Here is an 18,027-nt window from a genome sequence, read left to right as displayed (position 1 = left end):
AACAATTTCCATGGAAACACGCATATGACAAACATAGGCTCATATAAATAGACCAGTATTTCCATAGAACACCCCTCAAAGTTTCTCTAAGAGATTATGTGAGGGCTTATCTCAGTATACCGTATTTACTCGAATCTAAGCCGCACTTGAATCTAAGCCACACCTGAAAAATGATACTCGAAATCAAGGGGGGGAAAAAAATTACCGAATCTAAGCTGCACCTGAAATTTGAGACTAAGTTCAAGGGGAGAGAAAAGTTTTAGACCACACCTCCAAATCTTAAAGTTGGTCCATTGTAATATGAAACACAATTTAGGTCAAATGAATGACGATACAGCTACAATAGTTTGGTTCAAGACGTAAGATTAGCAGTTAAGCTTTCCCAGGTAGTCATTGCTATGCGTCAGGCGCTCCATCCGTATTTATACCGGTACCCTTCCTTTTTCATGTGTTTCGTTTGGTTTGAATTGATTGCTTATTTTTCTCTGATCTGATAAGTGCCGTTCTCTTTGTTATAGGTGTTTACGTCACTCTAAGCTGAAAATGCATTACTGTACTGTGTCATGCATTGTTTGTTGCTTTATGATAATGAGTGTTTACGACCTGTCACTGCTCGCGGCATGGCTTGCTTTTGTGCGGGCTACCACTGCTTAAAAAGAGAGAGAGAGAGAGAGAGAGAGAGAGAGAGAGAGAGAGAGAGAGAGAGAGAGAGAGAGAGGGGGGGGGGGGATTGTCTCATTAGCGAAACAATGGCAAGGGACTGCTATTTGCTGTTACTTACACTGACGCTTTCTTTGGTAATCATCAAAAAGAACCAGATAATAGACTGTGTATGATATAAGAGGTTCTGAACGAGAGTTTAGCAAAAATTTTCCTCTGTTTGAAAATCTTTGTAGATGCCTCTTTAGTATGTTACATTCTGCACAGAAATTAGAGTCATCTTAGATTTAAAAATCTAGTCTATTACCGTGCTTCATTTCTGACTTTATCACTATTAGGCATAAGAATAATACGAATATAAACATGACATGATATGTATATTCTTCCGCGTTTGCTGTTGTCTTACTCTAGTTTCGTAGTTTATTAAGACAGACAGGATTTAAATGAGATAGTAGCAAACATGTAAGAATACATGGAAAAATGTTTATATTCATATTATTCTTATAGTGAAGAGAATACTGCATGTGATTCACAATTCATGAAAGTTCCTATTAGCAACCATCTCTTCTCACAGGAAAAAATCCAGAAGTAGAGTTGGCCATAGTGACAAACAACCCAAACAGTCTTGCCAGTCGGATTTTCGTAGTACATTGAAATGCTGCTACTTTCAAAAATGAACAATACGGAATTTGTATTTACTTTGTTGGATAATGTATGAAAATGCAATGGCCGAAAATCGGGGCGTAGAAAAAAATCTCATCTTCCACTTTTTTTTTTACTGATGCAGAGGTTTTGGCGCCAGTATTTATCTTTGTGCCTGAAAATCATACCTGTGTAGCGCTACATATATTCGACAGCAGAAGTTAATTGTGGTGGCACCTACCAACATTTTTCAGAACTTCCGCTTACTTTGCACTCGATTCTAAGCCGCAGGCAGTTTTTTGGATTACAAAAACCGGAAAAAATAGTGTGGCTTAGATTAGAGTAAATACGGTAAACCAGCAACACTGTTTTGCATCAAATTAATGGAAAACTAGAGACAAACAAAAGAAACTGCATGAAACTTGTGGATTACTTTCAAAATTTATTGAACTACAATCCTCTAATGGAAATATTGTATTTAGAAAAACCTGAACCAAACCCATACTCCCATCCCCCAACAATTCACGAAATACGAGAGACAATTCAATCGCTCAAAAATAAAGAAGTGCCAAGAGAGGACAACAACCACAGCAATACGTGGAGATGATCTCATAAGAAGAGTTTGTGCACTTTTTTCAAAAATATGGAAAATAAATGACTCCATAGAACTGAAAGAAAGCTATTATACATCCACAGCATAAAAAAGCAATAGACCAGACCCCAACAACTACAGAGGCCTATCTCTTCTGCCAGTTATATATGAGGTTCTATTTAAAGCTCTCTCAAACAGAGTTGAAAAGCAAACAGATCATTTGATTAGTTAGTATCAATGACGCTTTAAGAAAGCCATATCATATGGTGAGCAGATTACGTGTTTGAAGACAGTATTAAAGACATGTTGATGACCAAAACATATGGATTTCAAGGTCGGGTGCAACGGTTGACAAACAGTTTTGAACATCTCAGAAGAGTTTAGAGTAGACAGGAAGACTTGAGAACTAATCTGCCAGACCCTCACAGACACTACATCTCAAATGAAGTTTCTGGTTGATACATCTGAAGTCTTGCCATCAGCTCAGCAAGGAGATGGCTTCTCCCCACTTCTATTTCACACTGTGTTAGACAATGTCATCTAAGAATGGAGGAAACAAATTGAAGGTATAAACATTGGGATCTCAGGGCAGATAGTCAAAGTGAATTGCCTAGATTTTGTTGACAATCTAGCTACCTTCACTAAGACTAGTGAAGAAACCATATTCACCATAGAGAAGTTATGAGAGATATGCATCCAAATATCATATGAGAAGACTCATTTAATGGAAAACTTTTATATAAAAGTATTTATATCATAAAGATCCCCACTACAAATGAAATATGGGACAATTTTACATGTGTCCTCTTTTAAATATCTCTGAGAAATTACAGTACCGCTGGACTAGAAAGTAAAACAAATTTAAAAAGAACCACCAAACCCCAGAAAGTGTACAAAATAACCTAGAATCAGTACAATAAACAACTAATATCCATAATGCAAAACTTTGGCATTACACAACAGTTGTATTTCCTGCAGTACTATATGCACCAGTAACTACATTTTTAGGAGGCATTCACAAATTGGCGAAACTGCAAAATGGGAAATGACTGCCACGGAATATAGCATAGAATGCAAAGTCATTGGCATTCTAGTTGCAAATTACACATTTGTACAGAAAACTTAACAATGAACAGAGGAACACAAGAGGCAATGCAGCAAATTTGTGAGAGGTTTTGGGAAGAGAAGAAGAAAACTAAGCTGTCAGACTAAGTGAACAAAGTCCTACATGTTCTTTAACACGGCACAACGAAAAGCGAATAATAATAATAATAATAATAATAATATTAATAATAAGTGCAGAGTACAAAAGGATATTGACAACTGGCAATGTGTGAAGTGTACTAAGAGCAAACATACACATACTTTTCCTGGAAAATCAAAAGCCAAGTGCAGTTTTTCTTTTCTCTTCTCAATCATCATCAGCCTTCACACTAAATTGACATTGCATTCCACCTCTTCCTACACTGTTCTTATCATTTCATATCTGCATACCAAATGTCTTTAGGAATATATTATATGTGTATTCTAATCTTTGCTTGCTCTTACAATTCTCTCCTCATTATCCATCTCTTCGTTTTGCTTTATTTATCTGCATACATAATTTTTATGTTAAACCAAAAAATTTATCTTACATCTCATTTTTCCACTGTGTTTCACTTTTATACTGTGCCAAAGATGAATAATTACATAATAGACATTTGCACCTGAAAATTTTTATTTCTTATTTCACTTAAGAAATATTGCAATTTTGTAATTACAAGGTTTTCAGAACTCTAAAAAAAGTTGTGAAAAGACTTAATTTCAATGATACTTGTGCGGAAGATGTACTGATTAACGCACATTTAGCAATAAATCCTTGCTTTCTGTATTCTGTAACTCACCTGCCCATAATCTACATCGATTGGGTGCATTCGTCCTGGCAATTTCATAAAATTACCCCTGTTTTCCCACAGGTTACCAGTTTTCTCTTCATAAAGTGACTTGAAGTGTCCAAGGGCATCATGCAATGTTTCCATGTCTTCAAGCTTGTTGCCACCAATTGTTGTACCAATTCGACCCCAGGCTCTAAATACCCAAAATCTGCAGACATAATAAACAATTATTCTTACGATGTAGTCAAGACTTAACACGAAGCAGGAAAAGTAACTGCCCTGCATTGTGCACAATACTGCAAAACTGTTTTTTGCTACTTCATTCACCTTTTTTACAGTCACAAAATTTCAAGAGTGTTTCACTGTCACATTCATCTCATTAGAGTAATGTTTCAAAACAATCACAACTTAGGGCTACTGGAACAAAACTGCACCACAAACTGTTCTGTATGGGCCAACTGAGTCTGCTAATATTTTAAACTATTTGTTTTTATGGAAACTGCGACAAATACACAACCAGGGTATATATGTGACCAAAAAAATTTCCCATGTTTTTCCCAGTTAAAAGTACATTTTTTTCCTGGATGAAAATAGTTTTTTTGTGTTCATTGAAAATACACTATCCCTTGAATCTGTAAAACTTACCAATTCTTTGAATGGCAAATGTATTATATACCGGTGCAGAACTTCCTGACGCTTTAGGAAATGAAGCCCAGCAAAAAGCCATGTGTTCTGAAAAGATCTTAGACGAGCAGCAACATTTACACTGCACATTTTCGTATTGTGGAAGTATAAATCAGAACTCCACATATTACAACAAGGAAACTTTCAAAGCACTCAAACTGAGATTACCAATGCACTTTTGTCAACCAATCACAGTTCATCATGACTTAAGTAGTGTGAACACACAAATAAGAAAACTTATTTATATTAACACACATTCAGTATTTAATCATAGCTAACACTTGGTTCAAGAATCATAAAAGAAGGTTGTATACATGGAAGAATCCTGGAGATACTAAAAGGTATCAGAGAGATTATATAATGGTAAGACAGAGATTTAGGAATTAGGTTTTAAATTGTAGGACATTTCCAGGGGCAGATGTGGACTCTGACCACAATCTATTGGTTATGAACTATAGATTAAAACTGAAGAAACTGCAAAAAGGTGGGAATTTAAGGACATGGGATCTGCATAAGCTGAAAGAACCAGAGGTTGTACAGAGTTTCAAGGAGAGCATAAGGGAACAATTGACAGGAATTGGGGAAAGAAACACAGTAGAAGAAGAATGGGTAGCTCTGAGGGATGAAGTAGTGAAGGCAGCAGAGGATAAAGTAGGTAAAAAGACGAGGGCTGCTAGAAATCCTTGGGTAACAGAAGAAATACTGAATTTAATTTATGAAAGGAGAAAATATAAAAATGCAGTAAATGAAGCAGACAAAAAGAAATACAGACGTCTCAAAAATGAGATCGACAGGAAGTGCAAAATGGCTACGCAGGTATGGCTAGAGGACAATTGTAAGGATGTAGACGCTTATCTCACTAGGGGTAAGATAGATACTGCCTACAGGAAAATTAAAGAGACCTTTGGAGAGAAGAGAACCACGTGTATGAATATCAAGAGCTCAGATGGCAACCCAGTTCTAAGCAAAGAAGTGAAGGCAGAAAGGTGGAAGGAGTATATAGAAGGTTTATACAAGGGCGATGTGCTTGAGGACAATATTATGGATATGGAAGAGGATGTAGATGAAGACGAAATGGGAGATAAGATACTGCGTGAAGAGTTTGACGGAGCACTGAAAGACCTGAGTCGAAACAAGGCCCCCGGAGTAGACAACATCCCATTAGTACTATTGACGGCCTTCGGAGAGCCAGTCATGACAAAACTATACGAGCTGGTGAGCAAGATGTATGAGACAGGCGAAATACCCTCAGACTTCAAGAAAAATATAGTAATTCCAATCCCAAGGAAAGCTGGTGCTGACATGTGAAAATTACCGAACTATAAGTTTAATAAGTTACAGCTACAAAATACTAACGCGAATTCTTTACAGACGAATGAAAAACCTAGTAGTAGCCGACCTCGGCCAAGATCAGTTTGGATTCCGTAGAAATGTTGGAACACGCGAGGCAATACTGACCCTACGACTTATCTTAGAAGCTAGATTAAGGAAGGGCAAACCTACGTTTCTAGCATTTGTAGACTTAGAGAAAGCTTTTGACAATGTTGAATGGAGTACTCTTTCTCAAATTCTGAAGGTGGCAGGGGTAAAATGTAGGGAGCGAACGGCTATTTACAATTTGTACAGAAACCAGGTGGCAGTTATACGAGTCGAGGGACATGAAAGGGAAGCAGCAGTTGGGAAGGGAGTGAGACAGGGTTGTAGCCTGTCCCCGATGTTATTCACTCTGTATATTGAGCAAGTAGTAAAGGAAACAAAAGAAAAATTCGGAGTAGGTATTAAAATCCATGGAGAAGAAATAAAAAATGATGAGGTTCGCCGATGCCACAGTAATTCTGTCAGAGACAGCAAAGGACTTGGAAGAGCAGTTGAACGGAATGGACATTGTCTTGAAAGGAGGGTATAAGATGAACATCAACAAAAGCAAAACGAGGATAATGGAATGTAGTCGAATTCAGTCAGGTGATGCTGAGGGAATTAAATTAGGAAATGAGACAATTAAAGTAGTAAAGGAGTTTTGCTATTTGGGGAGCAAAATAACTGATGATGGTCGAAGTAGAGAGGATATACAATGTAGACTGGCAATGGCAAGGAAAGCGTTTCTGAAGAAGAGAAATTTGTTAACATCGAGTATAGATTTAAGTGTCAGGAAGTCATTTCTGAAAGTATTTGTATGGAGTGTAGCCATGTATGGACGTGAAACATGGACGATAAATAGTTTGGACAAGAAGAGAATAGAAGCTTTCGAAATGTAGTGCTACAGAAGAATGCTGAAGATTTTATGGGCAGATCACATAACTAATGAGGAAGTGTTGAATAGGATTGGGGAGAAGAGAAGTTTGTGGCACAATTTGACCAGAAGAAGGGATCGGTTGGTATGACATGTTCTGAGGTATCAAGGGATCACAAATTTAGCATTGGAGGGCAGCGTGGAGTGTAAAAATTGTAGATGGAGACCAAGAGATGACTACACTAAGCAGATTCAGAAGGACGTGGGTTGCAGTGGGTTCTGGGAGATGAAGAAGCTTCCACAGGATAGAGTAGCAAGGAGAGCTGCATCAAACCAGTCTCAGGACTGAAGACCACAACAACAACAACAACAACAACAACCCTTTAAGATATATCCACACAAATTTTATTAAATAATAGCATAAATGGATAGTGTTCTATGCCAGAAATTTTTCTAAGCGACTGCCCCTTAAAGCATTAAGTTTTGAATGAGAGTCAAACGCTCCACGATTTAAGAAATTAGTCGCACATTCTCACAAGTAACATAATTCATTTTGTGTAAAAGGAAATTTACTTTGAAAGTATTGCTTCTCAAACTACAAATCACAATATTTTCCCGTAACCGCTTATAAATGTAATTGCAACATCACGCCCATGGAAAGCATTTGGTTGTTACGAAGTATTGCACCATCCTCATCCTAAGGCCTTTGCACATTTCGCTATTGGCAGCTGTTTGTGTGTGCCATTTGTTTCATTGTTAAAGGCACATTTTCTTTGGAACTGAAATTTTATTTTGGCATTATAGTCCCGTTTATGTTTTCTTACTGAAGTATTATTCTGCAGTAGTGAGCTAAAGTGAAATTCTTTGTTAGTCTTACCATTGAAAATTACAAAAATTTAACTGAAAATTAAAACAATGAAGAATTCTTGGTTTTTGCTGGATAAAAACTTGCTGGGTTTTTCCCAGTTGTCCAGGGGCATACATAGACTGACAACTTATTTGCTACATAAAAGAGTACTCACTGTCAAAGAAGCTGCTGTTTCTAAACAACAATACTGCTCAACTCATGTTTATTTCCTAGTATGAATTACACATTTAGGGTAACAACCCACAAAACATTTAATTTTTTGCCATACCACATAACTGTATTTCTTGCCGCACCATTATTATGAAGGATGAGATAATGACTGACTGTATGCCTAGATCTTAAGTTTATTTTCATGCCCTCTACAGGAGTCCTAAAATCTAATAGATTAGATTTTTCATAATTTTTTGTTACATAACTTCAAGACTTTCTATATACATGCAATGTTTCCTGTTAGTTCAAACTGATATGAAGCTCTATGTTAGCAGCATCCAGTTAATGCCACCGAAGAGCTTTGTATGCTAACTCTTTTTTCAGATGAACTGCAGACACTCAGTATCCTACCAACAAATGGAAGCCTGGCTTTAGCTTTATGACCACTCCACATTGTATCCCAACACACAGTTACTCCCATGTGTAGGTATGGCATGACTGACTTTTAAGCAGTGACTTAATGGATGGCATAATTCCTTATCTATTAGTACAGGTGTTAGAAAATGGAAACTGTAGAAATGTGCAGTCATGACAACCTCAACAACTAGCTCCTAATCTCCACATATAAAATGAAATGTCCTGACTGGCTCATCACCACTCAGCCCAAACCGCTAAGGGCAGAAACTTGAAATTTGACAAGGATGTTGATCTTATGCTGTAGTCATTGTTTAAGAAAGGAGTTTTTGAAATTCCACCCCTATGCACATGAAATAGGAGATAAAAGACTTATTGAAAATTGTTGCTATTGCGGCAATTTTGAAGCCAGAAGTACAAAAATTGGTATTTGGCTTCTCAGTCAGAAATAAAAAAAATATTTGTTCCAGTATTATTTGGAAATTTAAGCCCTTTGGGTGTGAAATATTGCATGAAAGTTTCCTTATTCTTATTTAATAACTACTGAAGTATTTTAAAAAATACATATATGAAAACCGGTATCTGATTTAGTTAGAAATTACAAAATACATATTAACTGCAGTCTTTGGAATGTTGCCAAAAACAAATGCTACATATTCCCATTTTCTGGTCCCTATTCCTTGGACATTAAGATGTATTGTAACTGAAGGCAGTATCCTACTGTCAGAGACAGCTTGATATATATAACACACACATGTGAGCATACAACCTGTCTCCTGTTAGTCAAAATGTTACGAAGCTCTCATATGTAAGTAGTATCCCAGTTAATTGTACTTTTGAGTCAAAGGACACACTGAGCAAAACCTGCGATAAAGATAGAACTCTTGTTTACCAGGCAACTTGAAGGTATTCTAGAAATAGAGCAGCTAATTAAAATTAGGACAGATGGATCCACATTATTTCATTAGAAGTTTGGATAATTCAGGGTGCTATCATGGAGTTGTCTCTAGCAACAGTAAAAGAGGACTTGGAGGAGCAGTTGAATCAAACAACAAATGCCTTGAAAAGAGGTTACAGGATGAGGACCAACAAAGTAAAACAACAGTAATGGAATGTAGTCAAATTATTCAACTGAAGCTGCTACTATTAGATACTATAAGTTTCGCTATCAGCATAGCAAAATAAATGGTGATTGCCAAAGCAGAGGATATAAAATGCAAGGGCAATACCAATCGATGATTTATAGACGTCAAAAATAGCTAGGCATAACACTTCTTGTATAATCATCAAATATTGACAATAGTTATACATAAGAACAGAAATAAATGTTAACGAAATGTATTATACTCAAATACTAGGGAATGGCACTGTAGTCGAAATAGGCCTATCACAAACCAATAAAGCACTAAATACTTTAAACATAGCAGCAATTTGGATTTCTCTACTTATAAAATCTCTACAAGACATATCACACTGTGGGTCCTCAAGAAAACAAAAATAATTTAACTGTTAGACAGACTTTTTTTGAATTATATATTTGGAGCTTAGCCTTGTACGTAAGTGAAACATGAACAATAATCAGTTCGGACAAGAAGATATACAGTATACATGTTCAAATGTGGTAGATTGCAGTAGTTATGTAGAAATGAAGAGGCTTGCACAGAGTAGACTAATGCAGAGAGCTGCATTAAACTATCAATTCCTAGGACTGAAGATGATAATGACAACATCTACAGAATGCTAGTTCAGCATATTCTTAAGTACTGCTTGAGTATTTGGGATCCACACCAGGCCAGACTGAAGTGGCATGCTGTTTCATTACCAGAAGGTTCTATCAGTAGGCAAGTATTACGAAAACTCCTGGAATGAAGACTACACTCTTTTCGTGAGGCACTCTTGCGGAAATTTAGAAAACCAGCATTTGAGGCAGTTTGCAGATCAGTTCTACTGTCACTAACATACATTTCAAATACGGACCACGAAGGTAAGATAAGTGGAATTATGCTCATGTAGAGATTTGTAGATAGTTTTTTCCTCACTCAATTTGCAAGTTAAACAAAAAACAAAATGACTAGTAGTAATATGCGATACACTCCACCAAGCACCGTTAAGTGACTTGTGGAATATATATATGCTGAAGTAGAACATGTGACAGTATAGCTTCTTCAGCATTGATCAAAATCATGCTTGTGAGTGCACTCATCAGTCTGAGAGAAAAGGAATGTGTGGTCAGTGTGTGCTAAGCAGTGTTCAGATGGCAGAAGTGGTTGGGCCTGAATATAATATGATTTTCCAACATACTTGTTTGTTGAAGTAACAGATCACAAGATCAGGAGGTGGAAGAGTTTCACAGGAAGCGAGCACGCGCGCGCACGTGTGTGTGTGTGTGTGTGTGTGTGTGTGTGTGTGTAAACCAAGCAACTCTAGCCAATGGATATTTAAAAAACAAAGCCACAGTAGCAAATGCACGAAGTGCCACAGCTACGAAGATATCAGAGCAAAGGTCTTAACAAGATGAAACAGGCGAGCCCATCGTGACCTCTTACGACAATCTGTTTAGGAGCTACAGAGTCAAAGATGCACAATTTCTCGTATATTAAGAAACTATTAACTTCTGTTATATTAACTCAAAAGAATTGAGAGATGGGTCAAAAGAAGTACAATTCAATGTAGAATGCTGGTCTGGTATCAGAAGTTGGGCATTAATTTTTATTTTTGTGCTAGAGAATTTTTCAGATTTTGCAAGTAATTTCAGTAAAAAGTATTGCTAATGGTAATCAAAAGTAAGAAACCGGATGCAGAACAACGAATTAGATCTGAAGAAGAGTTTGTTAAGATGCGACAACCTATGATGAACTCACTCGACTGACACCAAACCTCCATGTCATCAGACACTCAGACTGGTACCACACAATTTATATCGACAGAGTATCAACAAAAACCGATTTAGTTTGTGGTATGTGCTGTCATCCAGTAGAACATGCGCAAAACGGTAATTTAAAGTAATACCAGGAATGTATATTTGTAAGTGACTGTTTTGAAGATTTCGTGGGTTAGTTGGCAGTGTGTTAGGTCATTGTACCAAAGCTACTGTGTTCAAGCCCTTTTATCATTTTTTAAAACTGTTTACACATGAAACTGTTATATGTGAGAACATTTTCCTGGCATGTAAAAGGACTTTTCAGGGATTGTAACAATGTTCTTTTGACAGTTTGCTTTTGCTCCATTGGTTGATAGTGGCTAACCTATTGAGTACTTTATATAGAGAGGTGTGGTGTTTTGTTGGAGATGTGCAACAGTACAGACACAGCTCGTGCTAGTGCATTTGTAGGTTTCACAGAATAAACAAACAATTGAAACAGCAGAATAAAGGAACTACTGCATCACAGGTGCAGACATATTAATATTAACAACAACAACAATAACAACAGCCTGAAGACAGCAGCCACTGCTTTCAAAGACTGGCGAACTTGCCCCAAAGCTGTTTGTTGTCCTTCAAGATTCTTGTTCTTTGAGTACATCAGAAGTCTGTGTTGTGGCTAGAGACTTGTAATTGTGCATGCAAAGACAAATGGGCCTGCAGTTGCTATCTAGCCTGCTTGCTACAGGTACTACTATTGTGTGACATGAACCTGTGGAATGTTGTTGACATCCTTGTCAAACTATTGCATAGTGACTGCTGTGTATGTACAACAATGGAAATAACTGAAGATGAGAGAAAGCATGCAGCATTTCTATTGGACGTAATTGATCAGTGGGGTGCATTGAATGTCATCAAAGAGGAAACAGCAGATAAAAACGAGTGCACATCAGGTGGAGCAGAATTGTTCGTTTGTGAGCGAGTGAAAGGGTTAGAGTTGATGCCTGTGATATCACCGCCAGAAGGGCCCCTCAAGCGATGGAAATGATGAAATACCACACAAGGAGAAATATTTGGATTTAAGTCCAAAAGTAGCCAAAGCCAACCAAAACATTTGCAAATCACACAATGTGTGATAAAAAACAGATTTCACACTACATGTCCTGATTGGTGTATGTTGTATGAATGGAAATGGCAACGGGAAAGTGGAGAATTAACGTCTGTGAAGAAGTACGAACGTATTACAATGCATGTTATGGAAACCTTCAAATACAGTCACCAGGAAGATTGATGTGTTTACGATGCAGACTTTAAATTGTAGACAAAAACAAATGCAAAATAGCTAAATATCCCAAGATTTGACAACAGTGACAGTTGTCTGTTACACTGGAAGAGTAAAAACAACATTGTAAGGTGTAAAATCAAACATTTTGTTACAGCAAAATTCAGAAAACTCGTGCACTCATGACAACCTACACATATGCAAACATCTACAATGGCAACGTAAGTGGATTCAGCAAGGAGATGACTGAGGGCCACACACTTACATGTTCTAAAGATATTGTAGGGGTTGTACAGACAGTTCATGTGACAACCCATAAGCACACATTTGTTCCACTGCTTTCAAAGACTGGCGAACTTGCCCCAAAGCTGTTTGTTGTCCTTCAAGATTCTTGTTCTTTGAGTACTTGCATACACCATATATATATATATATATATATATATATTCCAGCACCAAATTTAATTTTCCAGTCTCAACTCTCCAGCAAAATGACTAAAGAACTGTTCAGGATATTTCTATAACAAGCGGTAGTGGAACATCCATGGAGAGAAACTTCTGCTAATAATGGATTCTTATGGGTCACACAAAAATGCTTGTGTTGTTCGTGACCTGCACATACAAAATAACCTAACAGATGACAAAAATAACAATTCACATAATTCCAGTAAAAACAACATCCATTTGTCAACTATTTGATCTTCATTTCTTCAGAATATACAAGCATTGTGTGTGTGTGTGTGTGTGTGTGTGTGTGTGTGTGTGTGTGTGTGTGTGTGTGTGTGTGAACAGAATTGATGGAGTTTGTACTCAAGACCCTTAGTACGAAAAACTGATGCTCTACCAACTTCTCCATGGCTATATGTGTTAATTAATCACAGCTACACTTTTTTCTGTCTCTGTAGTCTGGTGTTCCTTTTAATTAATGTTTATGGATATTCTTCTGGATGATAGCACATAGTACAACCTAAATCAGTTTCCACTGCTACTTTATCGACTTGTTTCGTATCAATCTGAGTGTGACATCTGGAGCTTTGAGCGTGACCCATATCAAAACATGTAACACCTCCCAAACGGTAAATAAAGACAGGGTCAACTGAAGTTTTTCAAGTCCAGCCCATTTCCTACAAAAGAAGTCTTTCAATAAGATTCACAACATAGTTTCTAAAATTTGTGAATAATAAAGTGAATTTAGTGAGAAAATTATAGTTTCTGGTGGATTTCTGCTAGATGCATTTGTAGAGCAAAATTCGAATGATTAACAATGACGATGCCATGTTGATCTACACAGAAATTTAGAGAAGGGAATATAGGTGTATTTCTTCAAACGCTGGCACTTGCAAATGGGGAACATTTGCTAACTTTTTTTAGTCCATGGGTGGGTTCTGCATTTACAATTTTAACCAGAATGGTCAGAAAGAGCTGGGAAACTTAAACAGTAAATGGTCATATTAGCACACTCTGGCAACAACGAAAGTCCTTATTGGTAACAAAAAACCATTAAGTATGATATGTGTAAAAAGTGAAACAATGAAAATTCATATTTCATAGTCAGGTTATAGAATGTAAGTGTTATATAAATACGTCCATAATTTTCTTAGATGGATGGAAAATGAATTGACTACAAAACGGATATATCTTGGGGATAGGTACACTTCACGAAAATGATAATGCGAAAAGTAACACAAAATTTGCAACTTGTAACACTTTGTAATTTTCACAAAATACAGAAATTCGTCGTTTCACATATAAATATTTCTTTATAAAACTGATGGCAGTAGTATGCCGATTTTCATAACTGCTCGTTAATGAATGCCGAGATTGCATTTTGACATCTTATTTTCTGAAGCCTGAGGCTCATTTATAATCTCAAAATGAATGATCATTTCCCATGTAACTATGATGCACTTTCAAAACTAACACTGAAAGTGGCACAAGAAAAGCACCAGAATTGGAAAAATGTAGCAGTCTACAAGGGGAGGGAAGTATATATATAAAAAAAAAAAAAAAAAAAAAAAAAAAAAAAAAAAAGAGAGAGAGAGAGAGAGAGAGAGAGAGAGAGAGAGAGAGCAGCACCCGGGTAAAGAGCATGTCCAAATTTGGCAAAAAATGGAATCAAATATGATCAAAAACCATCAAAATGGGCATGCAAGACAAATTGGCAAAGTATGCCAAAACTGACCAATGCCGAAAATCGTAAGAAACGAATTTAACAAAAGTAGACTGTGAATTTTAGAAAAATGGTAACACCAAATTTATCAAAAAGTGGGGAGCAGCAAAATTGGGGAAAATGGTAACACCAAATCTAGCACAGAAAACACATGACCTGACAAAAAAATATCATATCTTGGCAAAAAAGATTTTTGTAAATTGCCACTGAAATTGGCCATAAATTGATTTTTTCCTGTATCTATAGATATTCAGTTATCAGAAGATCATTAGCTTACAGCATTCCTTCCTTTCTTAGGAGCTACAATAAAGAAAATAGAGTCCTGGATAGACATGATGTTCAATGCACTTTCTGACCAACCAAGAATATTAAAGAGATGCTGCACTCAGTAACAGATGGTCTTAGCCATGGTGCTCCTGAAATTCATAAAATGTGTTGAGAATGTATTGGCAGTTACTTTGGGCAGTCAATACAAACAATTTCAGAAAGCTGCACTGACCACTAATGCCACATTGAGTAACACGATTTCTATAAAGCTGCTGTTGTCAAACACGGCCCCATGAACAAAAATTCGATTATGTTTGACAAAACAGAAATATTACCCTTTGCATCTACCTATCAGGATTCAGTCGCCAAAGGTGGTTGTGATCAGTGTGTGACAATGTACCTGGACAGACGTTACACCCTTGATGATACACAGAAACAGGCACTTTTTGCTGAAAGACAACGGAAATAATGAGTCAACTCGCATCTAACAAAATCAGCACCACCACCAATGTTGTTCTGTCCTAGACATCAACATGATACTTGATAGCATATGGAAGTTCTGCGACAATGACGTTACACAACATGATTCGGCCAACTAAGTAACTAAAGGTCACCTGGTGGTGACAATGGAAGAAGTCGTCAATAGAGTGATACTGAATACAAATCTTAGGCAGTAAGGACTCTGAAGCATTTATTTCACTAAAGCTAACAAAGTCTTTTGAACTGACGCAAAAAAGCAACAAATAACACAATAATAGATGGGCGTACTGCAAGTGACAATACTAAACAAAGACTAAATACAAACGTGAATTTTTGGAACCAAAGGTTTCTTAATAAACTGTAAAAGAAATCTAATAATTCTGAACAGCCTTACTTTTATATTTTATATGCACCTTTATAGCTTCCAACATTTTGGCACTAGAGCTTTGAGGATTAAATTGTATTTGTGTGAATTTCTACTAGCTTGATGACCTGTGATTATTTTTAAACTAAATATAAGGAATTACATATTCAATATAAAATTAATCTACATAATCAAAACTGAGAATTGCACTAAATTATACCTTGAGCCACTGGTGAGAACTTGTAACTTGTAGAATGAGTTCTTCCCACTTTGAACATCAGTTATACCAAGAACAGCATTGTAGACTGTGCCATTCTTCTGGTATACTTCAGCAACATCTTCCAGACCTGAATCTGGATCTACCACTGCTCCACCCTTCAATTTCATACGCTGCTTTGTTGGCATACTCTTGACAAATCTGCCTACATGTCAAGTTCAACAAAGTCACAATACAACATTATCAAAGAAATTCCAATGAATGAAAATAAATAAATGTTATCCACAACTTGAAAAAACAAGTTGCATCCCAACCAATAATCAATAATCAATACTTTAAAAAATCCTTTACCTTGTGTAAAAGAAATTAATGAGTTGTAGGGATATTTTCAGATTTAAGATAAATGAAATGTGATTATTAATCCCAAAATTTCAAGAATATTTGCTACAATTTGTTTCCACTAGAAGGATTCTGCAAATTGGAAAGCTCTTCCCAAGATGTATTTCGCTTTTATTGACAAAGCAGTTTCAATGGTCAAGTTATAAACATGAGAAGTATTAACTCTTCGTGGTTAGGCATTAATATTAGAAGTATTGATACTTGCAATGTTTACCCTGTGGCCACTGATGTGCCTTGCAAATCAAAAGACAAGTACATCTGGTGAAATAACAATACAATTAAGAAAAATAACTAACAACAAAACAAACAAAATGTCAGGACAAGTTGAACACCTATAGTCAGGCCACTGACACTTCACACACATGGAGCCCATAATGTGGAGGGTACACAAGTGCCAATCTGAGCTCTGGAATTTGTAAAAACTGTCAAAGTGATGATCCGGCAATGTGACCTCGACAACTCAAGGTTGCATAGGGAGTAATATTTTCTCAATGGCTGCAAAGCATTGGCCGTGAGCTTCTTGTTTGCTACATATCGTAACTAATGGTTCAGCTTGTGTTAACAGCAAAGTGTAAAGTGTAGTATTCTTAGTTACAAGTGTGTATGATATGGGCTCTTCCCCAAGCTGCAGGAAAGCTACCTAAAGAGCCCATCTAATGAACTTATATAAAACATATGATACTATTTTGAGGAACAAAGGGATAATGGTGGGCCTCTTATATCTTTGACGAACATGTTACTGTAGCTCTGAAAGTTGAAATGGCGTTTGAAGAACACAACGAGGGAGAAGTGAGCTGGAGGTCTACGGCAAAAAGCTGCTGTTCTTTCAACTCCAGGAAAATTCTTAATTCAGACTTTGTTAAAACCAAAATACAAAAAATAGCTCTGAGCACTATAGGACTTAACGTCTGAGGTTATCAGTCCCCTAGAACTTAGAACTACTTAAACCTAACTAACCGAAGGACATCACACACATCCACGCCCGAGGCAGGATTCGAACCTGCAACCGTAGCAGTCGCGCGGGTACCAAAATACAGTTACTAGAACTGATGGAAGTAGGTTCTTAACAGGGTGCATACATGGACAAGGAAAAAAATTCCTGGGTTTTTCCCGGATCTCCCAGTTAAAAATACATTTTCCCCCAGGTGAAAATACACTTTCTGTGTTCAGTGACAGTATACTTTCCGTTGGAACTGTAAAACTTATCAACCCTTTGAATGGATATGGTTTTATACAGCAGCGTAGAATTTCTCGGCACTTTAGAAAACAAAACTCGGGGGGGGGGGGGGGGGGGGGGTAAGACATTTTGCAAAGATCTTTGATGTGCAGTATCATGTGCGCCACATATTTTCGTATTAAGAAACAATAAATTCTAATTCCGCCAACAGGCAAAGTTAATGGTTTAAGTTAATATGCAGAGTGTTGCTGCAAGAAAAGCAAACCTTTCGCATATAATATTTGTCTCAAAGATTAATATGCTACAAGAGAAGCTAAGCTTTCACATATAAATCGATCTGTTTAGTGCCCGTTAAACTTTAAGATACATCACACAAATATGCCAGTAAAATTTTTAATACCAACAGAAATCTCTGATGATTTGGGCTCAAAATTCTTCTAAATGGCTCGTCATCAAAGAGTTGATTTTTAAATGAGCACAAACACACTGCGATTTAAGAAATTCATTGTACATTCTCGCACATAGTTCATCTTGCGTAAAGGGAAATTTACTTTGAAAATAATGCTTTTCGAACCACAATTTGCAATATTTCCCCACGACCTGGTAGAAATAGAATCATTTCAGCAGTTGCCAGAGAGTGCCAGACATGAGGCGTCACAACGCTTGCGCTACGGTGACTTAGGAAGTCCGTATGTTCATA

The 18,027-nt window shown here is 36.8% G+C and overlaps 1 protein-coding gene across 1 annotated transcript in view; it reads right to left on the bottom strand.

Annotated features, from left to right (window-relative positions):
- The window catches only part of LOC126284734 (poly [ADP-ribose] polymerase), a 128,189-nt gene that overhangs the window by 43,412 nt on the left and 66,750 nt on the right, over positions 1-18,027 (bottom strand). The window contains exons 11-12 of the mRNA XM_049983872.1: positions 15,755-15,956; positions 3,778-3,976 (exon numbers count right to left, since the gene is read on the bottom strand). Coding sequence (XP_049839829.1) covers positions 3,778-3,976; positions 15,755-15,956 — 401 coding nt within the window. The remainder of the gene's footprint in view (positions 1-3,777; positions 3,977-15,754; positions 15,957-18,027) is intronic.

The sequence above is a fragment of the Schistocerca gregaria genome, chromosome 8, assembly GCF_023897955.1.
Source record: "Schistocerca gregaria isolate iqSchGreg1 chromosome 8, iqSchGreg1.2, whole genome shotgun sequence".
NCBI lineage: Eukaryota > Metazoa > Arthropoda > Insecta > Orthoptera > Acrididae > Schistocerca > Schistocerca gregaria.
This window is presented reverse-complemented; position numbering and strand designations above follow the sequence as displayed.